Raw genomic sequence first — 20063 nt, forward strand, 5'->3', positions numbered from 1 at the left:
TGGCTTTAAGGAAGAAGAAAACTCTAATATCATGTTATTCTTACAACATCAAAGGTTTTAAATTACTCCCCCCATAACATCCCTCAAAGCAGACATGGGAACAAAACCTCTCCAAGTCCAAAATCAGTCCTTGAACACCAGCACGATAGCTGTGGCTGCCCACCGGCTCCTTCAGGTGAAACCACTCTAACATAAAACTATTTTTACACATAAAAGTGGCTCTAATGATGTGGCTTTCCAGGTGACTTGAAGTTTCTGAGTGTTACAAAGCTGATTTAAAAAAAAAAGCAGGTGAACTTTATGTGAAATTTTTTGTATGTGAACTGGTATCAAAAACCAAATAATTTAACAAAATAGGAATCTTAACAAGTGAAATTCACCATTAGAAAGAAAGCCCATTGAGTTATAGTTATTCATTTTCAATGTATAAATAAAAATCACAAAAATTCCTAGATTGTCTACTATTCAAACATAATTTTTAAGCCATTCTAGCATAGAACTATTAATAAAAAAGAAAGGAAACTATTTGATCCTTTGTTTTATAAATGGAACAAAATTGAAAATTCTCTTGTATAGTGTCTTTCAGTACTTAAAGTACTAAACTTACCAAATTAGCTTACGATTTAAACTGGAAAACAAAATGTATTCCTGTGGTAATAATACTTACCTTCTGGACACTGGCACGTGAATCCACTGAGATTAGAAATGCATGTTGCTCCATTTCTGCATGGGTCTAGGATACAATAATCAATCTTGGATTGACAAAGCTCTCCAGTATAACCTGAATAAAACAATAAAGACATTTTATAAAATATGCTATTCCAAAACTACCATGAACCATCCCATGAACTGATGGAGTCAACTGGTACCCACTAAACAAAGGCAGCAGCCCTGAGCTCGTATCTCCCACGCAATCCTTGATCTAAGTTGGTTTTGCAACTCAACACAATCATAGCAATTTAGAATAACAGCTCAAAAAACATTTACAGTGCAAAAATCTTTTTTTGCAAAAAACAGACTGTTCTTCAGTATTAGCTCTGCGTTTTATTTTGAAATTCTAGCCAGAACTTTCAGAAGCTGAGACTGAAGACCACTGTTCCTTCTGATAGCTTCCTTCTGACTTACGTCAAAACAGAATCTACAGCACTCTGCTTGACCTAACAAAGATGGCTGCCATTTCCCTGGGTCACCCCAATACCTACTTTAAAAAAGCACTAGAAAAATTTCTCGTTATTAAAATTTATTAATTGAGAATATTTTAGAGCTACACGAAACTTTCTGTGTTCATTTCATACCCTATCCTATCCCCTCATTTTAAACAGAAAGAAGTTGAGACACATATAATGTTAAGCACATTAATATGTTAATATTAATTCTTACTGGAATCACAACTCCAACCCAGTAAATTCTCTGTGAAGCAAGACTCCAGTGGTAGTTTTGTTGGATAGTTAGAAAACCACACATCTGTGATGAGGAAAATAAGGACTTAAAGATATCGGAATACCTGTGTAGCCAAAAAGCTTATGTAAATTCCAAATTTTTTATTAACTTTGAAAACAAAGCCATCCAGAGAGATGAGTTTGAAAAAACAACATGCCAGTATGTTTTTCATTTTAAAGTGGGAAATGCCGTGTTTCCCCAAAAATAAGACCTAGCTGGACCATCAGCTCTAATGCGTCTTTTGGAGCAAAAATTAACATAAGACCCGGTCTTATTTTAATATAAGACCTTAATATAAGGTCTTTAATATAATATAATATAATATAATATAATATAATATAATATAATATAGTATAATATAAGACCAAGTCTTACCTAATATAATAAATATAATAATTATAATATAATATAACATAATACCGGGTAGAATAGAATAGAATAGAATAGAATAGAATAGAATAGAATAGAATAGAATAGAATAGAATACCAGGTCTTATGTTAATTTTTACTCCAAAAGATACATTAGAGCTGATGGTCTGGCTAGGTCTTATTTTCGGGGAAACACGATGGTTATGAAAGAAATTTTGGAAAATACAAGACGTAAAATGTTGACAGAAAAGAGTTGCCCTTATTTCTGTTATTTGAGTAACAGAACTATTAATCCTTTGGAGATAATTTGTAACAGAAATTGTTATGCACAAGTATTTTCTACACAATTATAATCATATTGCAACACTTTACATCTTTCTAGGATATATATATAAAAACTTGTCTTTCTGAATTATTAGTTTGAAAGACTGTCATTAGCACTTGAATCTGAGATTTCCAAAAATAAATCAACGACATTACAAGAGAAATGATTTGCCTGAGCTTCAATTACATGCCATGCGAGTCTAAATTACAGACTGAATGTGGAGGTACTTATTTGCAGTCCTACTCTTTCTGACATGCCTCCAAACAGTCTAGGAGACGGCAGCTAATACGTGAGTATGAGAAAGTGAGTAAAATGATCGTGAACTAAAAATCCAAACACCAGGACGAAAAGCTATTTCAAAATTCCAGAATAAAATATTTTCATGTGATATTAGGCTTAAAACATACTTTAAAATGAAAGCTCTAAATTCGGAATGAGGGAGAGTAAATTATTTTTAAGAGGAGTGTTACAGATCACTTTTTGGCTAAAAATAATAGCTAATATTTATAATAGAGCACTTATTTTCTTTTCTCCCACATATTAATTGATCCTTGCTGCAACCCTGTGAGGTCAGTACTATCATTTACCCACTTTACAAATGAGCAAACTGAGGATTAGAAAGGTTAAGTAATTCACACAAAATCACACAGGGAGTCAAATTTCTGAGCCTAAATCCTTAATTATGACATTATACCTAAGGCAATATGCACAACATCATCAGGAATATATTTAACATGAAGGAAAAATAACATAAGAAAATACGTACATATAGATAAACAAAGATAGATATAAAGCAAACACCATAAACATTCACCTGTAACCTATAGCCTCTGTGTGGTTATGCTTGGGCTGGAGGGGCTAAGAATTTTTATTTTTTTAAATCCTGCCTTCAAACGTTCTACAATACGGCTAGAAAAGTACATTTATGAAAAAGATAACCAATTACAAATGATAACTTCTTAGAGGTAGTGCGGTTTAAAGGATACAGTTATGAATCCTGTAATGAGAAAGACCTTAGAACTGTGACCATAGAATCACACAAAACCATGAAAAAGAGCCAGGAGCCAATTAGATAGATATCTGTAAGAGATGTGTGTCCCTTACCAGACTTGGAAGAATATGAAAAGAATGCAGGATTCCGTGAACTTCAAAGTTCCTTGGAGAAAACTTTAACAAACACCTTCTTTTACGTTTTTATTTGGGAATTGTAAACATACTTAGCTGCAACAATTACTAACATTTTGACCATTTAATTTCATCAAGTCTCCTCATATTTTCTTATTTTTCTTGTGATATCTTAAAGCAAATTTCATTTCACCTATAAAGACTTCAATATGCCTCCCTAACTAAAGCAGATTGTTAAAAGATTACTTTTAATGGCTTCTTTAATTAATGTTTGATCCCATTTAGAAATTTAATTAAACACTTTAAACTGTATGTAATAATATAAAGAATTTCTTCTTAAGAACCACAATTGTCTGATAATACGCAAATCTTCCCATGCGTATTATCAGACAAATAATTTTTGTCTGATAAAAGAAATTTATCAGACAAAAAAATAATCAAATAAATTAATTAAATTAAATAATTAAATTAATGACTTAATTTGTTTTTATCCAATAAATCTAATAAATTAAACCTATAAGCAAAGATGAATCTCATCTGCTGTTAAATGCTCTACTATTGTGTGCACATTGAGCAGAATTTCGATCTAAGAAGCTAATCCACAGTTGCCCTGTGTGGGGTGTCTGGGATTGTCCTAATGGATTGGGGGTCCCGTTGGCATTCAGCAGTGAAGATGCTGAAGCCCTGCACGCCTGAGATGGCCCAAGATAACAGAGCTGTCAATACCCCCTTCCCCCCACCGGGGGACACTAGTCAAGGTTCAGTCACTAGATCATTGCTTTTGTTGTGGAGCTTTAAAGATTTTTTAAATATGGGAAACACAGAACTATAACTTTAAACCTATGTACTGACTAGACCTGTAGTATGCACATATTGGCATGTCTATGGGTCAGCATGACTGGAGGTGCGATTGAACAGTGGAGGAGTGTGGGAGGGGAAGGAGAGGAAGGCAGGGCTGGGTGAGGAGGTTACAGGACCACTGAGCAGCGTCCTTAGCTGCAGGCGGCCAGTGCACCAGCTACGGGGAAGCTGCTGAGCTTTAGTGCAGCTCCTGTGGTTGTGGTGTGGGCCAGGCCTGGTATTACTGTCGCCTTCAGGGCAGTTGCCAGTTGGACGTTTCAGGAGTGCCATCATTGACTGCCAACTGAGGCCAGCTGTGGGAGAAGAGAGGCAGAGGCAAGGCCCACAAACATCCTGTGCTGGTTTAAGGGGCTCTTACACACCAGTGAGTCATTTCCTGGGCCCTGACAGAGCAGTGTCTTACGCGCCGTTGTCAGATAAATCATTAATATCGATCTATATGTAATAGTCTGAACTGGATGCCTAAGGTTTACACAAATCACCCTCCCTGTGTCTTTTGTTCTTTTATTGATGTCATAACCAAGGGGTAAAACTAAATGAATGATTGGTAGGAATGGAAATGGAAAAAAAACGCCATTAAAACTTTGCCTGGGTCCTTTCTTCCATCCTGCCGAAAGTTAGTCTCTTCTCCAGGAAATAAAGTAACCACACTAATCATGAATAATATTTCCTTATCCTACAAAGCGGTGACAGATACCCAAAGGGCCTGGTAGAAGATATTCAAGCAAGACAGATATTCAAGTCAACACAGTAGATAGGAAAGGTAATGTGCGGTAATATGTGGTGGTCATTATGTATGTGTTATGGGAGACCCATTCTGGAAGAATCAGACTTATGATTCCAATTAAAATGTTTAGTAGTTGATTTTTGATTGATGAGTTTAAGTTCTCATGGCAGGGGGGACTACAGGCATTTGAGTGAAAGACAAGGCTAAACCAGTACATACTGGGATGTTTAACAAGATATAGTGATTTGAGAATCACTGTAATTTATAAGTTTAATTCTTGCAAGGGAACAAACACCGAAGATAATTTCAGATAGTCTTCCCTGTGCATAAAAGCCACTCTAAGACATCAAAAACTTCACCCCCTGGAATCGCTTCATCACTTTGCATGGGCTGTTTCCTCTGACTCAACACCCTTCCATGGATGACGTCCCCTCTCATTAGTCAGGTCTCTGCTCAGAAATCACCTTCTCAGACCTCAGGCCTCTTGCCCTCCTTAATTCTTCATGTTAGCGCTATTGCTACTCAACAAAACACACATATGCTTGTTACCTCCCCACCTAGAAGGTGGCCCCACCGGGGTGGTGCTTTGGCCCTTCCATGCTCCACTCTGTCATGCTTATCAATACCTGAAATGATTTTCTTTATTGTTTCCCTTTCAAGAACAGAAACTCCCTAAGTATCAGGACTTTGTCCTGTTAATAGCTGACATTTAGACTCCTCCTGGCACAAATATGTGTTGAAGAAATGAATCAACTTGCTTAACTTTTGCCCTAAGTTCAACTATACCTTTCAGTTTAGTTTTAGCCCCTCCCTAAGCACTAATACCCAGAACAGTATGGGTGAAATGTGCTAGTTACTCTTCTTCCTAATGCACATTAAAATAAATACGTAGCTAAGAGAATGAAAAGAAAAAAATGATACCTCTAAAATGTGCTATCTAACACCACCTACAATGTGCAATGGTCTGTACTTCCACTTTAGCTAACATAGCAGTGGAGCCGTGACCATGCCAAAGGGCCCTCCCTCCCCAGCCAGGCCAGGATGGGTGGGGAGTGGGGGGTGCTATGCTGACCCTCTTCTCAACTTCTTGCTTCTCCAACTAGCATTCGGCACCCTCAGCAGGTACCTGCAACGTGGCAAATCAATAGATCTGAAACAGAACTCTCCTCCTGCAACAGGCCCTCTCCAGGTTGAATTTCTTAGGTCTGTGGTTCTCCACTGGGGCGGTTCTCCCCTGAGAGAATTTGGCAATGTCTAGAGACATTTATTGTCACACCTGTGGGCGTGCTACCGACATCTAGTGGATAAAGGCCAGCGATGCTGCTAAACATCCTATAATTCTCAAGACAGCCCCACCACAACAAAATTATCCAGCCCAAAATGTCCCTCATGCCGCAGTTAGAACCTCAGCGTAAGTCCATGAGACCTTGGCTCTTTATCATAAAAACCCTCGTTTTTGTCCCAGCACCTCTCATCTTCCTGGAAACAGAAACTGGTCCTTCATAAAGAAGAAAAACAGTACCTTCAGAACACTTTCAAGATGAGAATCCTTAGGCATATTTCTAGCAAGTTAAAGACCATTTTCAAATAAATTATTTGACTGTAAAACATTAATTACCAAGGAATTTATAATTGTGATATTCAATGAATAAGTAAAATAATTAGTTCAAAAATACATGACCATTGGAAACACTGATTTCTCCTTGTAGGGAATCACAGAGGTCTTATCGAGAGTCTCTTTGCAGAACATTCAAGTAAACAAAAAAGATGTAAGAAAAGTTGTGCCTCGGAATACACAGTAAGGATACCTTTCAAGGACATATGGGACAAGTGGGGAAGCTCTAAACCGAAGCTTAGTGCTTTTAAGCAATCTGACCTTGAGAAATGATGTTAGATGAAATGAAGTGTATGTGCTGGTAAGTGTAGCCTGGCAGATGGTAGAAGATGACCAGACGCCATTAAGGAAATGCACTGAATCCATTCAGCGGGCTTGTTATCAGATTACACTGGGTCTAATGTAGACTTGGAGTATTTAATTTTATACCATTTTGTATTTAAGTATAAAAATATAATTTAAAAAGTGTCAGTGTATGGAAAAAGAAAAATAGCTATGTTTCCTGTGAATGTCAGAATAGCTTTGAGAAAACAACCTGGTGCTGTCTTTTGATTGCCAGCAATGTAACAAAAAGCCTGTGCCCCCCACCAGCACCCCCAAGTCAACATTTATACTGCCTGTACGCTTCAAATGAAGGAAAAGTTTGTGGGTTTTGATAGCAAATTACATGAGGCATAAGCAAAGTTGGCCAGATGAATCAGACTATTAAAAAAACAAGGTAATCAATCAGTTGTCTTTCCAAATATGTCTTTCCCTACACATTTTTTTTTCTGTATGATGATTCCACTACTGAAATAAAAATATTCCCCCGCTGTTGCTTTCACTCTGGGAGGCAGAATCTAATTGTTTCTTTGGAGAGCTGTCCTGGAAGCTTCCAAGGTGAGAATTGTGGTGAGAGCTATTTTTAACATTCCTGGTCTTTTAATAGCCTGGCCTGTGCAGTGAGGGGAAGCTGCTGGATTTGTTGAAAGCCTGATGCCAGCAGAGAGTCCACCAGCCCCAGCCCTGGGGGAGGTCTGAGCAACTCCAGCTGGGGCCTCGGCTACCATTGCTGAGATAGATGCCTAATATTAGCAACTGAAGGAGGAAAAAAATAACAGGAATCTGTACTCCATCAAGACGTTCAACTTCCGAGGCATTCAATTTCATCGTCGAAAGGCAGGAGTTGTGGTATTTAGCAGAAAACACTAGTAAGATTTGCTGGCAGGGGAAAAACGCATCTGAACAAATGCAAACATGATTTAAAAACCAAAGGCAAAGAAAAGAAGATATAAGATGCCCGTCTGTGAAAGGTAATTAATAAAATATAATTTAAACAGGAATATGCACTAGAAAGAAAAGCATGAGAGAATGCTGACATGCAGCAGAATTAGGAAAATCCATCTCAGGGTAGAAATCAAGTAACCACATCTGAGAAGCACACAGGCAAAGGACACAATGGAACACAGTGGTTTGGGGAGTGAAAGGTCCTGGTGGTGACACAATGGTCAGCTGAGTGAGGACAACAGAGCATTGACTTTGACCTTCATTTCCCTCATGGGTGAAACAGGAGTGATGATAATACCTGGCTCCCTCCCGAGATGGTTGTCATGATTGAATGAGATCAGCTCCGAGAAGGAGCAGGAGCCATTCCTATCAAGTGCAGCCTTGAGTCCATAATAGCTTGCATGATGCCTGGCACATGACCAATGAATAATTTATGGATTTTAACACTGCCAAGCAATATGCCAATATTGTTTGATCTCTCAGTTTTTAACAGGCAGCTTAGAGCAGTGTTCTCCAAGTGTGGTCCCCGGACCAGCAGCAGAAGAATCACCTGGGAACTCACGACAAATGCAGACTCACCAGCATCACCCCAGACCCAAAGGATCAGAGACTCTGGGGGTAGGGCCCAGAAATCTGTGTTTTAAGATGCCCTCCAGGTGATTTTTGAAACAAAGTTTAAGCTAAAAGTTGGAGCACCACTGACCTGGAAAACTAGCAGCAAACAGTATTTTAATAGCAAGTATTGATGTTATTCATTTAAGAATTATGCCTATAATGCAGATTACAAAGGAAGATTAAAGAGTGAAAGTATGTCGTATACCACAGGCTGACAGGACCTGAGGAGCTTGCCTTTACTGACTGGACTGTCAACACACACTTTCTTTTCATGAGTGGGAGCCTCGAGACTAAATTATTGTACCTGTCATTGCACGGTTTCCAGGTCTGTTTCCCTATTCTTTAAGAGCAGATGTCAGTGATTTCTGTCCCCAGCTCCTACAACAGAGCCAGAGACACTAGAGGAACCCATTATATAGTAACTAATGACAGCATAAGTACCACGCATCACTATTTTTTAAATAATCCCTTTCGTTCCATTTCCCTTAAACTTACATAAGAAATTGTGATACTGCTATAGTCCAGACTGTTTATAACACTGATATCTTCTAATCTGGTCATTACAAAGGGGGACAGATTTTTAAGAAAGTTCCTTTCACTGAGTAGTGTCTCCCTCTGAGAAACTGAAATCAAAAAGGAGAAAACATTAAGTTAACTAAGAATGTATGTCATGGGATAGACAAGAGATTAACAAAGGTGTTTATCCGTTGAATTCTAAGTTTGTGCAATAAATCAAACCGCAGAAAAGGCATCCATCCATTCTTTCAGAAAGAAATGTTTTGTGAGTAAAAATTTACAACCAGGGAGTCTGAAAGAAGTTTAGAAACATTCCTGCCTGCAGGGAGCTTAGCCTCCAGGTGAGCAGAGAGGACCCTGCACAAGAAACAAACACAGCGTGTGAGCAAAAGCAGGAAAACGGTACCAAGTTGGGCCCATTTGGATGCCGGTGACGAGACCGTAGCGGAGAGAAGCTGGGCTGAGGTCAGGCTGGCAGGAGCTGAGGAGCTGGCCGTGCCTAGGACGGCAGACTCCAGACCCCACACTCTTGACTCCTCACGTGTTTTTTCTTTCCCTTTCCTGAGGCTTGTCTGTAAAGACTATGACAGCCGAGCAAGGCCAGCCCTGAGGCAGGGAAAGTGGGAGGGGAGTGGCCTGCTCAGGCCTGGCTCTCCTTGGTCTTCGCTGAGGGTCCCACATGGTCCCACATGGCTCACCAGACAGGGAGTCGCAGAAGGAGCCCAGGCCAAGTCTCTGGCTAGAGGAAGTAGTGGTAGAGGCTGGTATAGGGCATCCAACTATTGGCTTGTCAGAAATACCAATAGCAGCAGCTGGTGTTTAGTGAGTGCTCACTGTATGCCAGGCATCTTTCTAAGCCCACCACACGTGTCAGCTTATTTAATCTTCCCCACAACCACTAGACTGTGATGCTTGGAACCCTGTCGCCTTACCATAACTTACAGATGGAAAGATGAGACCCAGTGAGATGAGGCAATTTCCCCCAAAGTCACACAGAGAATGGGTCGTGAGTGCAGGCGTGGCACGGGTGCCATCTGACCTCACGGCCCAGCTTGCTCCCCACCCAGTCCTGGCTTCTGGGTGTTGTGCTGCGGTCATGAGCAAGGCAGCCGGAATCGTGGAGAGGGTACCCAGGCTTCTCACAATCCTTCAGGAAGCAGATGACAGGAGCTTGAACTAGGGCATTGGCGATGGAAGAGGAAGCGAAGCACAGGGCCAGATGGGACATCATCGTAAATAAAGCAAACCTGGCGACTATCCACAGATAAATAAGCTGAGGGAATTGATCGTGAGGACTGAGCTTCCAGCCTGAGTGATGAGGGCGGAGATGGCACGACTGATAGAAACTGGAGCCCGTCGGAAAAGGGCAGCTTGAAAGCATGTGTGGGAGGCAGAGGGAGGAGGACACAGCAGGTCTGGGGTTGAGTCTAACGAGGAGGGGTAAGGTGTTAGCAGATACATCAGTGCCAAGTCCCGTGAACGTGCTGGAGCTGAGGTGACAGGCCAGGCTGCAAGGAAGTGTCTGGAAGCCATCCACTTAGAGGCGACAGCTCAGGATGAGTGATTGCCGCCAAAGGCAGAGGAAAGCGGCTGAAGAAGGAGGGCTAAGAACTGAGCTCTGACGCCAGAAAGGGAAGAAGAAGGAAGGGAGGAGGGTTGGCAACCCCAGGAGAAAAGACACAGTGCAGTGTTCTGGAAGGCAGGTAAGAAATGCGTCCCCGTCGGCAGGATGAAGACTAAGCGAGAGCCATGGAAACCAGCGAGAAGAACATGGCCTGTGACCTTGGAGAAGCAGTGTCATGATGTAAAGAGAAAGGAAGCGTAAGGGCATGCATAGAAAAGTACGAATTGGAAATAGACCAATATGTGGCAGTGAGGAAGAAGATGAGCAAGAGGAGGAAGAGAAGGAGAACCTAAGAAAGCAGCAGCAGTGACTCACTGAATTCTGCTTGTGTGAGGGACTGGTATTCAGATGAGACCCGAGAATCCTTGCAGACAAGAGGCCAGGGGGAGGGAGATGGAAGGTGGCAGGGAGCGGAAGAGCAGAACAGAGTGGAAGAGAAGAAGGAAGAAAGAAGGGAGAGCATATCAAGGTGGGCTTCACAGAAGCACTATTCACAATCTCCAAAAGGTGGAAACAACCCAAATGTCCATCAGCGAATGAAAGGTTAACAAAATGTGGTGTATCCATTCAATGGAGTATTATTCAACCATAGAAAAGAATGAAGTGCTGAGACCTGCTACAGATGAATGGACCTTAACAAAATGATGCTAAGTAAAAGAAGCCAGCCCCACATATAATTCAACTTATTTAAATGTCAAAAATAGGCAAATCTACAGGGACAGAAAGTAGGCCAGTGGTTGCTTAGGGCTGGGGAGGGGGACGGCAGAGTGGCGGGATCAGCTGAGAGGAGGAGGGCTGCTGATTGTGGTGATGAAAACGGTCTAAAATTGATTGTCATGATGGTTACACAACTCTGTGAATGTACTAGAAACCACTGTATTGTACACTTGGGTGATATGTGAATTGTATCTCAATAAAGCTATTACACACAAAAAAAAAAGCTTTGGAGTCATCCACTTTCACTTACAGCTCACATTCAACCCACTAGCACGTGTTACCGGCGTACCTTCAAATATACTCCACATGGAAAACGTCTCACCATCACCAGTACCACAGTGCTCAAACTGTCTCGGTAGTAAATGGCGTCCTAACTGGTTTCCCAATTTTCCCTCCCTACGTTTGTTCTTCACCAGCTTCCAGAGCGATCCTTTCTACAGGGAAATTAGATAGCCCACCCCAGTTTACCCCTCCAATCACTTCCTGTCACCACAGGATAAAATCCCAGCCCTCCCTCCACGGCCTGGTCCAGCTTCCTTCCCAGAGCTGTCTCACTGCTGGTTCTCCTAGCACTGTGCTCGTCACACACTCCAGGCATATTCATGCCTCAGGACCTTTGCATGTGCCATTCCCGCTGCCTGGATTGCTACTGCCCCCATATTCACATTATCACAAGCTCGTTTTGCTCACGTCTCTCCACAAGTAGTTCCCCTTCAGAGAGGCCCTCCCTAATCACCCTATCTACAGTCATACTGCCACTTCTCTTCACCTCTTCACCCTGTTCTATTTGTGTTCATAGCACCTATCGCTACCTGACCCTCTCCCCTGACTACACACACACACAGAGTACACATATATGAAAGCACACACACACACACACACACACACACACACACACACACACACACACACACACCAAAGGACACCCAGGTGCACACTGTTGACTCATCTCCTCTTTTGTGAGTACATGACTGCCCTGAGCACAGGGCTTTGCTATTTAGCAGTTGTAGTCACCACCTAGGAAGTGCCTGGCACATAAGGGATATTCAATAAATAATTGGTAAATGAATGTTTGATCCTCACAACAATCCATTTTTTAAAGATGAGGAAACCCCAAGGGCAGAACTAGGTCAGGAGGGTCACACAAGGTCACTTAACTATTAAGTAGAAGAGGCTGCATTAAAAGCCCAGCTGGCCATGTCACACATTTTGTTTTGTCCCCCAACCCCAAATGCTGCTCTCTCTGGTTCCAAGAGGGGATGAATGGCATAACACCAGCATACTTACGTTCATAGCCTGTCAGAGGCGTCCATACCTTCCTCCCTGTTCATCGGGAATGGAAAATTCACTAACCATGAATATGCTGGACCCAAAGACGGACAGAGGGTGAAGTGACCAGAGTTTCTGCTTTTCTGCAGGCTCGGTGACCTCGGTCAAGTCCTCCAGCCTCCAAGAGTCACCAGGTTTCCCACACTTCACATACAGAGACTTTCCGTTCTGAACGCCTGACCTAACCCACTTTTGACAAACCGTATTCATGATCTGCTAATGTGCTCACTTCCAGAGCTTAAACTGGATGGGAGGACTCGGCAAATCTCCTCAGGCTTTGTCTCCAGGAGGAGATGACCCACTTCTAAGTCACAACTCCAAGGCCCCTAGAGGTCTTCTGAGCCACATTCAGTGTTTAAAAGAGTAAAGCTGGGATACTCACTATGGTCCCCCTGCCTGGGGAATGACGAGTTTTTGAAAACAGGCTGAAAACACCAACTAGTTGAACAATGAGGAGCTCTGAAGTTGAGAAATGCTGATAATATTTTGGCAGTGGTGGCTCTGAACAGGTACCACAGCTATTCTTTTCAGAAAAAGCTGCTTTGAGGAAAAATTAAACTCTCGAAATTAGAAGGTTTTTATAAAATAAACCCGGATTTAAAAAGCTAACTTTCAGCTTAATCATTCATTGTGTGTCGGCTACGTGCAAAGCACAGGGCTTGGCACTGACAGAGCGGGAAAAGTAAGACAATGTCACAGTTGCTGCCCGCAGGCCAGCCACAGTCTGACATGGGAGGCAAAAAACACCACATGTGCTGTGGGGAGAAGCCCAGGGAGACAGGGCAGAGAAAGGAGAGGCGAATTGAGCCATTACTGTATGTCTTGTGTAGAATTTCATTTCATTCATTTAGCAAATCTTTATTTAGCACCTTCTATATGCCAGGGTTAGGGAGTAGAGACACATGTCCACAGAACAGACCACAAACTTGCATTCTCATTTAATTCTCATAACCAGCCATGCGAGGGTTGTAATCTCCTTGCAGACTGGAAGATGCAGGCCCAAAAAGGTTGTATAACTTGCTCTGAGAAATGGTAGGGATGGAAGCAGGATTTAGGCTGTTGGCTCCAGAGGCTGTGGCCAAGTGACAGGGGTAGGGGTGGATGCCAGGGCAGATGGTACCAGGTCTCCTGCCTCCGGCACTTAGGGCTCATGTAACCTCGGGCAACAGGCAGGGAGGGGGTCTCTAGGAAGCTCATCTTGAATCAGAAAGTATGACATTGTGGCAATGCAGAGTAGCCCACATTTAAGGCCTAATTGGGTGGGATTTACGACTGTCATCTGGGCATTTTGAATCCAGAGCCTGTGCTCTTAACCAGCATGCCATAGTGTTTTAAAAAACTGAGTAAAAAAGACTTTCTGATTCTGCTCCTCACACTAATTTTGCCACTAAACTTGTCTTTGGAGCAGTCCACATTTGCTGTTCACTCGTTCTCACATCCTGCCCAGATCCTGTTCACCTCATCCCTGCCAACCAGTGTCACTTGAGGAAGCTTCTAGGCCACATGAAAACTAAGTGGCAATGACTTATGTCCAGATACGCTGCTCCTCTTCCGAGGGTTTGGTCACTTTTGGCTACGCTCCCTCACTTCTGTCCCTGTATGTAGTCTTTTAGAGATCCCTCAAAGCTAATGTAGCTCTTATCACATCAGTGCAAATAGGAAGCTGCCAATGGCTTGGACAAAGCCTGTTGACAAAGCCATAACCTCCTCCTAGATTCTAGGGCAACATTTGATGCTGTTGACAATCCCCCTCCTTTTGAAAGTATTACAAGGACGTTTCAAAAAAAATCAATCACACTTTATAAAAATGTCCTCCCCAAAATAAAAGTTTTACTGACCATAATCTATAATTCATTTTATTCTGTATACAAATGTATTTGACATGTATCAATGTTTTACAATTTTAAAAACTCATCTCATGCTTCCAAGAAATTGTATTTAAAATCAAAATGGAAACTATAACAGAGAGCTTGTTACTTAACCAACTCAACACCCCGTCTGCCATATCCATACACCTCTAGATTACCCATGACTCAAAAAATTCTATTTCTACGGGCACTGGACATTATAGAAATTATAGCAAATTATCACAACGTTATAAAATCTGGAGTTGAAGCTTCTTTGCTGAAAATATTTTCACTTTCCAAGAAATGTCGCCTCTCCCGAGAAATGAGCATTGCATCAAGACAATGTCTCCGAGAAAAGACATTGTTGGGAATTTTTGTTCTCTGGTGACAAGAACCTGGTTTGAATTCACTCATTCACCAAACAAGATAATTTCTCATGATCAAGCTTGCAATAATCAGAGCACAGCAGGATAAATTTTCAAAAGGAAAATACACTTCCCACTGTTTGCCAGTTCTTATGTATATATCTGGAGCTTCGCAGGGCAATTAGTTGCTGTTAATTAACCTGTAAATAGTTCTTCCCCAAAGGAAATGTAGATTTCCTATGGAAAATAAGTTTTTCAAGGACATTCAGAAGTCATTTTACTATAAAACTCCTCTTTTTGATCAACCAGTCCCCTTTTTTGGACAAAATTGCTTAATATTTCTTCTTTTAAAAAGAGAGCTGTTTGAGATGAGAGAGTTGAAAGACATGGTCTTGAGTCACATATTTGTACGAGGAAAGTACTCAGCACACAGTGTGGCTGCATACACAGAAAGAGTATAATAAGATGGTCAAGAACATGAGCTTTGGAGGCAGGCCAGAGGACCTGGTTCAAAGCCAGCCCCAGTAGTTGGCATGTGCAGCTGGCATGGTAGAGACCTTGAGAATGTTCACCTCTTCCTCAGCGAGCCTCTAGGGACTAAGTGACCGAATTCTAGGTAAAGGCATGTGGTGGAAGTGATATAAGACACCTCCAGGCACTGCTGTGGGAATATGACACAGGACCCTCCAGATCCCTAAGTGACCACCGGGAGGCCAAGTGTCTTCCTCAGACTATGACACAGCAGAAATTAACCGTTTTTTGGAATCCACTGGGATTTGGGGATTGATGCGTTCCTGCAGTACAGTCAGGTGTTGCTCAACCTAATATTCTTGGCCAACTTACAAAATTCTCTCAGTTTCTCACTTACAAAATCAGTACGATTAAGAGTGCTTAACTCAGAGATTGTTCTAAAAACAACTTTGGAAAGCACTTAGCACAGCCCTGGCACACTGTAAACACTCAGTAAACATTAGCTCTGTGTGTGTGAGTGTGTGTGTGTGTGTGTGTGTGTAGCTTATTGAGATGTAGAGCTATAAGGGGGAAAAAGGGTTGTTCTTACTACTGAAAATAGGAACTAATAAAGTAGAAACTTGATTAAGAGAACTGCAGGAACAAGTCAGAAAGTGATGAGAAAAGACAGAGTTCACGTCCTGGGGTAACAGTTCCCAAATCTTTTCTACCTCTGATTAGGATTTGTCCTAGAACATGAGGAAGAATGGAGGCAAAGGGGGAAATGCCAAGTAGGCATTTAGATCAATGGGTTTGAAGGATGCCTGACCTGGAGATACAAATTTAGGAGACACACTATGAAACTGTTAAAATGAATTAAGTACTTCCACATGTACTGACATGGAAGGAAACCTATGATCTACTGGAAAAAAGCAAGTTCTAGAACAATGTATATACTGTAATCACTTTTTAAAAACATATAGAAAAACACTTAATCATCTGATCAGCAAAAAAATATGCACATTCACACATAGATACACACACACACAGAGACACAGGATGGGGAGAGGGATAGAAGGAGACAAGAAGAGAGGGAGAGGGAGGAGGAGAGGCAGAGAGGAAGGGAAGGAGGGAAAGAGGGAGGGAAAAAGGAAGGGAGGGAAGAAGGGCGGGGGAGAGAGAGCGAGAAAAAGAAATCTGGAAAGAACATACCCAACTATTCAAACTACCCCTATGATTTGATGAAGTTTGGGTCGGGTTAGATGAGTCAAGAACTTTTTAATTTATAAACTTCTGCATTGTTGGGTCTTGTTTCTTATGATGAACATTTAATCCCCCCAACTCCCACCTCATTCTGTCCCTCTCCCTCTCTCCACCCCCAATCCCTACCTCATTCTGAATCCCCACTCAGTGGCAGAAATTGGCGACAGGATGAAATGGAAAAGGAAAGATGACATCATTTTTGAAAGACGATGTCACATTATTTGATAATAAAAAAGGAGTAATTTGGTGTTTGCTTTTAAGCTGTATAGGCATGTTCTCTGGTAAATGCCATTCCTGCTCCCCGAGGGTTAAGCATCGAGGCGGCTAAGCAGTGAGTCCACTAAGATGGCTGGCAGACCATAGTAGGGGGTGGGCACACTGTCTCCTGCAGTCTCCTGAGACTCACTCATTGTGCTCTGAGGCTTTGAAAGTCTCATGTAACATCCACGAATCCCCTGCACTCATCAAGGAATATTAAGGCTTTGCTTCATTGTAGAGAACAGTGTGCCAGGAACTCAGGCGAAGGAACATACACGAACAAAACAAAATTAACAGGAACAGGAAGATTAGGTGGCTTTATATAACCACCTGTGCAGTTGATTCTAGATTTTTCTTAAATGATTCGGCATAATCACCCAGCACAGGGCCAGCACACACATGGTACATATCTGCAGAGTTGTTTTTGAAACATCCAGGCCTCTATTTGGTCAAGAATGTCATTATCCCAGAACAAAAATGGTGGAACGCTCAGACGGAAATGTCAGAAAGCCAGCCGACGGACAGGGCGCTTATTCCCATGTGAACGTCCTTCTTCCTTTCCCTGATTATATGAAGCAGAGACTGACGGAATCAAAGGGGATTTTGAAGGTACCCTGTCCAACCCCTGGACAATTATTGTCTAGCCATCCTTAATTAATAAGCATATATTCTACAGAGTGATATATCATAATGATTAGCTTTGGAGACCATACCAGCAAGGCAGACGCAGGTGAAATTGCTTCCATCTTGCTTTTCCTTTGCATCAACACAGCTCACGGCGTTCTGGCAGGGTTTCCTCTGGCAGGCATCAAACTCTTCACAGAAAGTTCCAATATACTGATCATCGCAGTTACAGGAAAAAGTTGCCTAAAATATAAACGTACAGTGTATGTTACTTGAGTCCTCTCAACTGTATGCTGTGGCTGTGAAACTCCCAGTGCTCGAGCACCACTTCTTTTTAGAATTATACCAACACTATTTTTAATCGTATCACTTATATCGTGACCTGATTAAAATCATAGCTTTAAAAGAAATGTATTGCTTTACAGTGTAATTTCTACCATTTATTGGTATGGTTCTTCATTCATATTTATTCCAACCATTTTCAGTCTTCCTAAAATAGAAATAGAAAGGATAACTTTAAGCAAAAAAAAAAAGTTCTGCTGACATGGAAATGGCAATATTGCTAGAGCCGATATACTGTGCGACAGCCATTAAATTAGATGTCACTCCAACCAACTAAAATCCCTCGGCATACGCAGCACTGGTGACAAAAGCATCATCAAATGTCCTACTCGGCCCACCCTTCCAGAGCATTGCATTTACTGAATCCCCCTGTGAATTAGTCTCAACCTACCACTATGGAGATGACTTGAATCAAAAGAAAAGTAAAAGCACTGTAATTCAAGTAACCTGCTTTTTTTGTTGTTGTTTTATATTAAGATTATCTTAGTAAAAGAGCACAACTCAGACCCAGATGACTGAATTTGGAAGGTTCATTTCTGAGACAGTTGTAAAATCCAAATAAGACAGAGCCTTAACGCTGGCCGGAGGGTGGTGACACATCTAACAGAAACACAACTGTGGCTCCAAAGCCTGTGTGAAGCAATGTAGATGGTTACTGCAGATGTTCATGAAGAAAGAAAGGAAGGAGGCAAAAGAGAATGGCACAAGCAAACCTCACTACTTAAAAAAAAAAAAAATGGACAAAAGCACTTTTCCCAGCTCTCCGGAAGCCATCAGGCAGGTGTTCAAATCTCTCCAGTTCCGAAGCCCCGCCCACAGCATCTCCTGAACACACCGTCCCTCTCTCTCCTGCGCCCCAACTTCCTGCCCCTAACCTTAGAGAGACTCTCCCCTCTTCAGGTGTTGTTAACCAAGGATCCTTACGCTGTACCTCCACACCCAAGCACAACACAGGGTCTTCCTTCCTCCAGAAGGAAAAAACAGCGTCATCCATTCCTCTCTTTAATTTCCTTTTGTCTCTCAATCGAGTTTTAGTGTTCTTGTCCATTCCTTGATAAATTTATTCCCACCTATTTAGATTTCTTTGAGGCTATTGTTCATGAGATATCTTCCTCATCCCTTTCTTAAAATACCCATCACACTGGCTAGTGACTGTTACTGATATAGAAAATGTTAGTTATGTTACCAATCATCATGCTGAGCTCTCATTATAGGTCAGGGAGTTTTTAGTTGATTTTCTTGTTTTCTAGATAAAACACAACCTCCAACATCTGCCTATAAGTTGCAAACAATGATAACATAGCCTTCCCTTCTCCAGCCCTCCTGGTTACATTAGTGGCTCTTCCAGAATAATTTTGATTTCAAAAGGAGGTTTGTAGAATTTACCACTAAGTAGTAAGCTGAATGATGATTGAATTTTATCAAATGCCATTTTAGCTTCTATTTTTAAAAACAGATAATTTTTAAATAAAATTATAATTTTAAAAATTGTCTATTTTTTTTTTAATCTTTAACATATCACTGCGTGAATTGAATGTTTAAATTTCCTAGCACTGACTCAACTTTGCATTCCTGGAAAGAAACACTCACTGAGGTCATCATGCAAAATTGTTTCATGGCTGCATTCTATATGTAGTCATAGGTATGATGCCTCCCATCTAACTTGCCCCGCCCCAACACACTCCTTCTCTAAGAAAAACTGTCCTTTGCATGGTGAGATCATATTTTACCCCATAAGAGGACTCCCTTGCCACAGTGATTAAACCAAGAGTGGATGGACCCAGCCTCAGCAACCATCCAAGAGGCCAGACAGTCAAACATGACATTTAGCTGGACCAAAACTACCAGATTTTATATAGGTACATTTCTCTTGTTAATAGAAAATGTTTTCTTAAGGGAATATGACAAGTTCTTATAATCTGCAGAGTCAAGTCTTCTTTAAGAACATCGAAACGAGAACAATTGGAATTAAAGCAATGGTTTTTTTCTCAGAGCTAAATTTTCTGCCATCTCTTTCTATCATCTCTCACACCTCTTTGTGGCAAATGGAAATTCGCTCTTCCTTCTAGGAATAGTTGGCTTCCTATATGATTTTTCATGATATTGTGAGTTTTTTCCTTTTGTGTTTGTGTGCGAGGTCAGACAATTACATTCACAAACTCATCCTAGAAAAAGTGCTACATACCATGTTTCCCAGAAATAAGACCTAGACAGACAATCAGCTCTAAAGTATCTTTTGGAACAAAAATTAATATTAGACCTGCTATTATATATTATATTATATTTATTATATATTATATATTATTATATTATATTATTATATTAATTACATTATATTATATAAGACCTGGTCTTATATTATAGTAAAATTTTGCTCCAAAAGAT

The 20063-nt window shown here is 41.2% G+C and overlaps 1 protein-coding gene across 1 annotated transcript in view; it reads right to left on the minus strand.

Moving 5' to 3' along the window:
• DNER (delta/notch like EGF repeat containing) overlaps nucleotides 1-20063 on the minus strand; it is a 274119-nt gene that overhangs the window by 81192 nt on the left and 172864 nt on the right. Inside the window, exons 6-7 of the mRNA XM_081051089.1 lie at nucleotides 17426-17579; nucleotides 668-781 (exon numbers count right to left, since the gene is read on the minus strand). Coding sequence (XP_080907215.1) covers nucleotides 668-781; nucleotides 17426-17579 — 268 coding nt within the window. The remainder of the gene's footprint in view (nucleotides 1-667; nucleotides 782-17425; nucleotides 17580-20063) is intronic.

Source organism: Rhinolophus hipposideros (assembly GCF_964194185.1).
Source record: "Rhinolophus hipposideros genome assembly, chromosome: 6".
Classification (NCBI taxonomy): Eukaryota; Metazoa; Chordata; class Mammalia; order Chiroptera; family Rhinolophidae; genus Rhinolophus; species Rhinolophus hipposideros.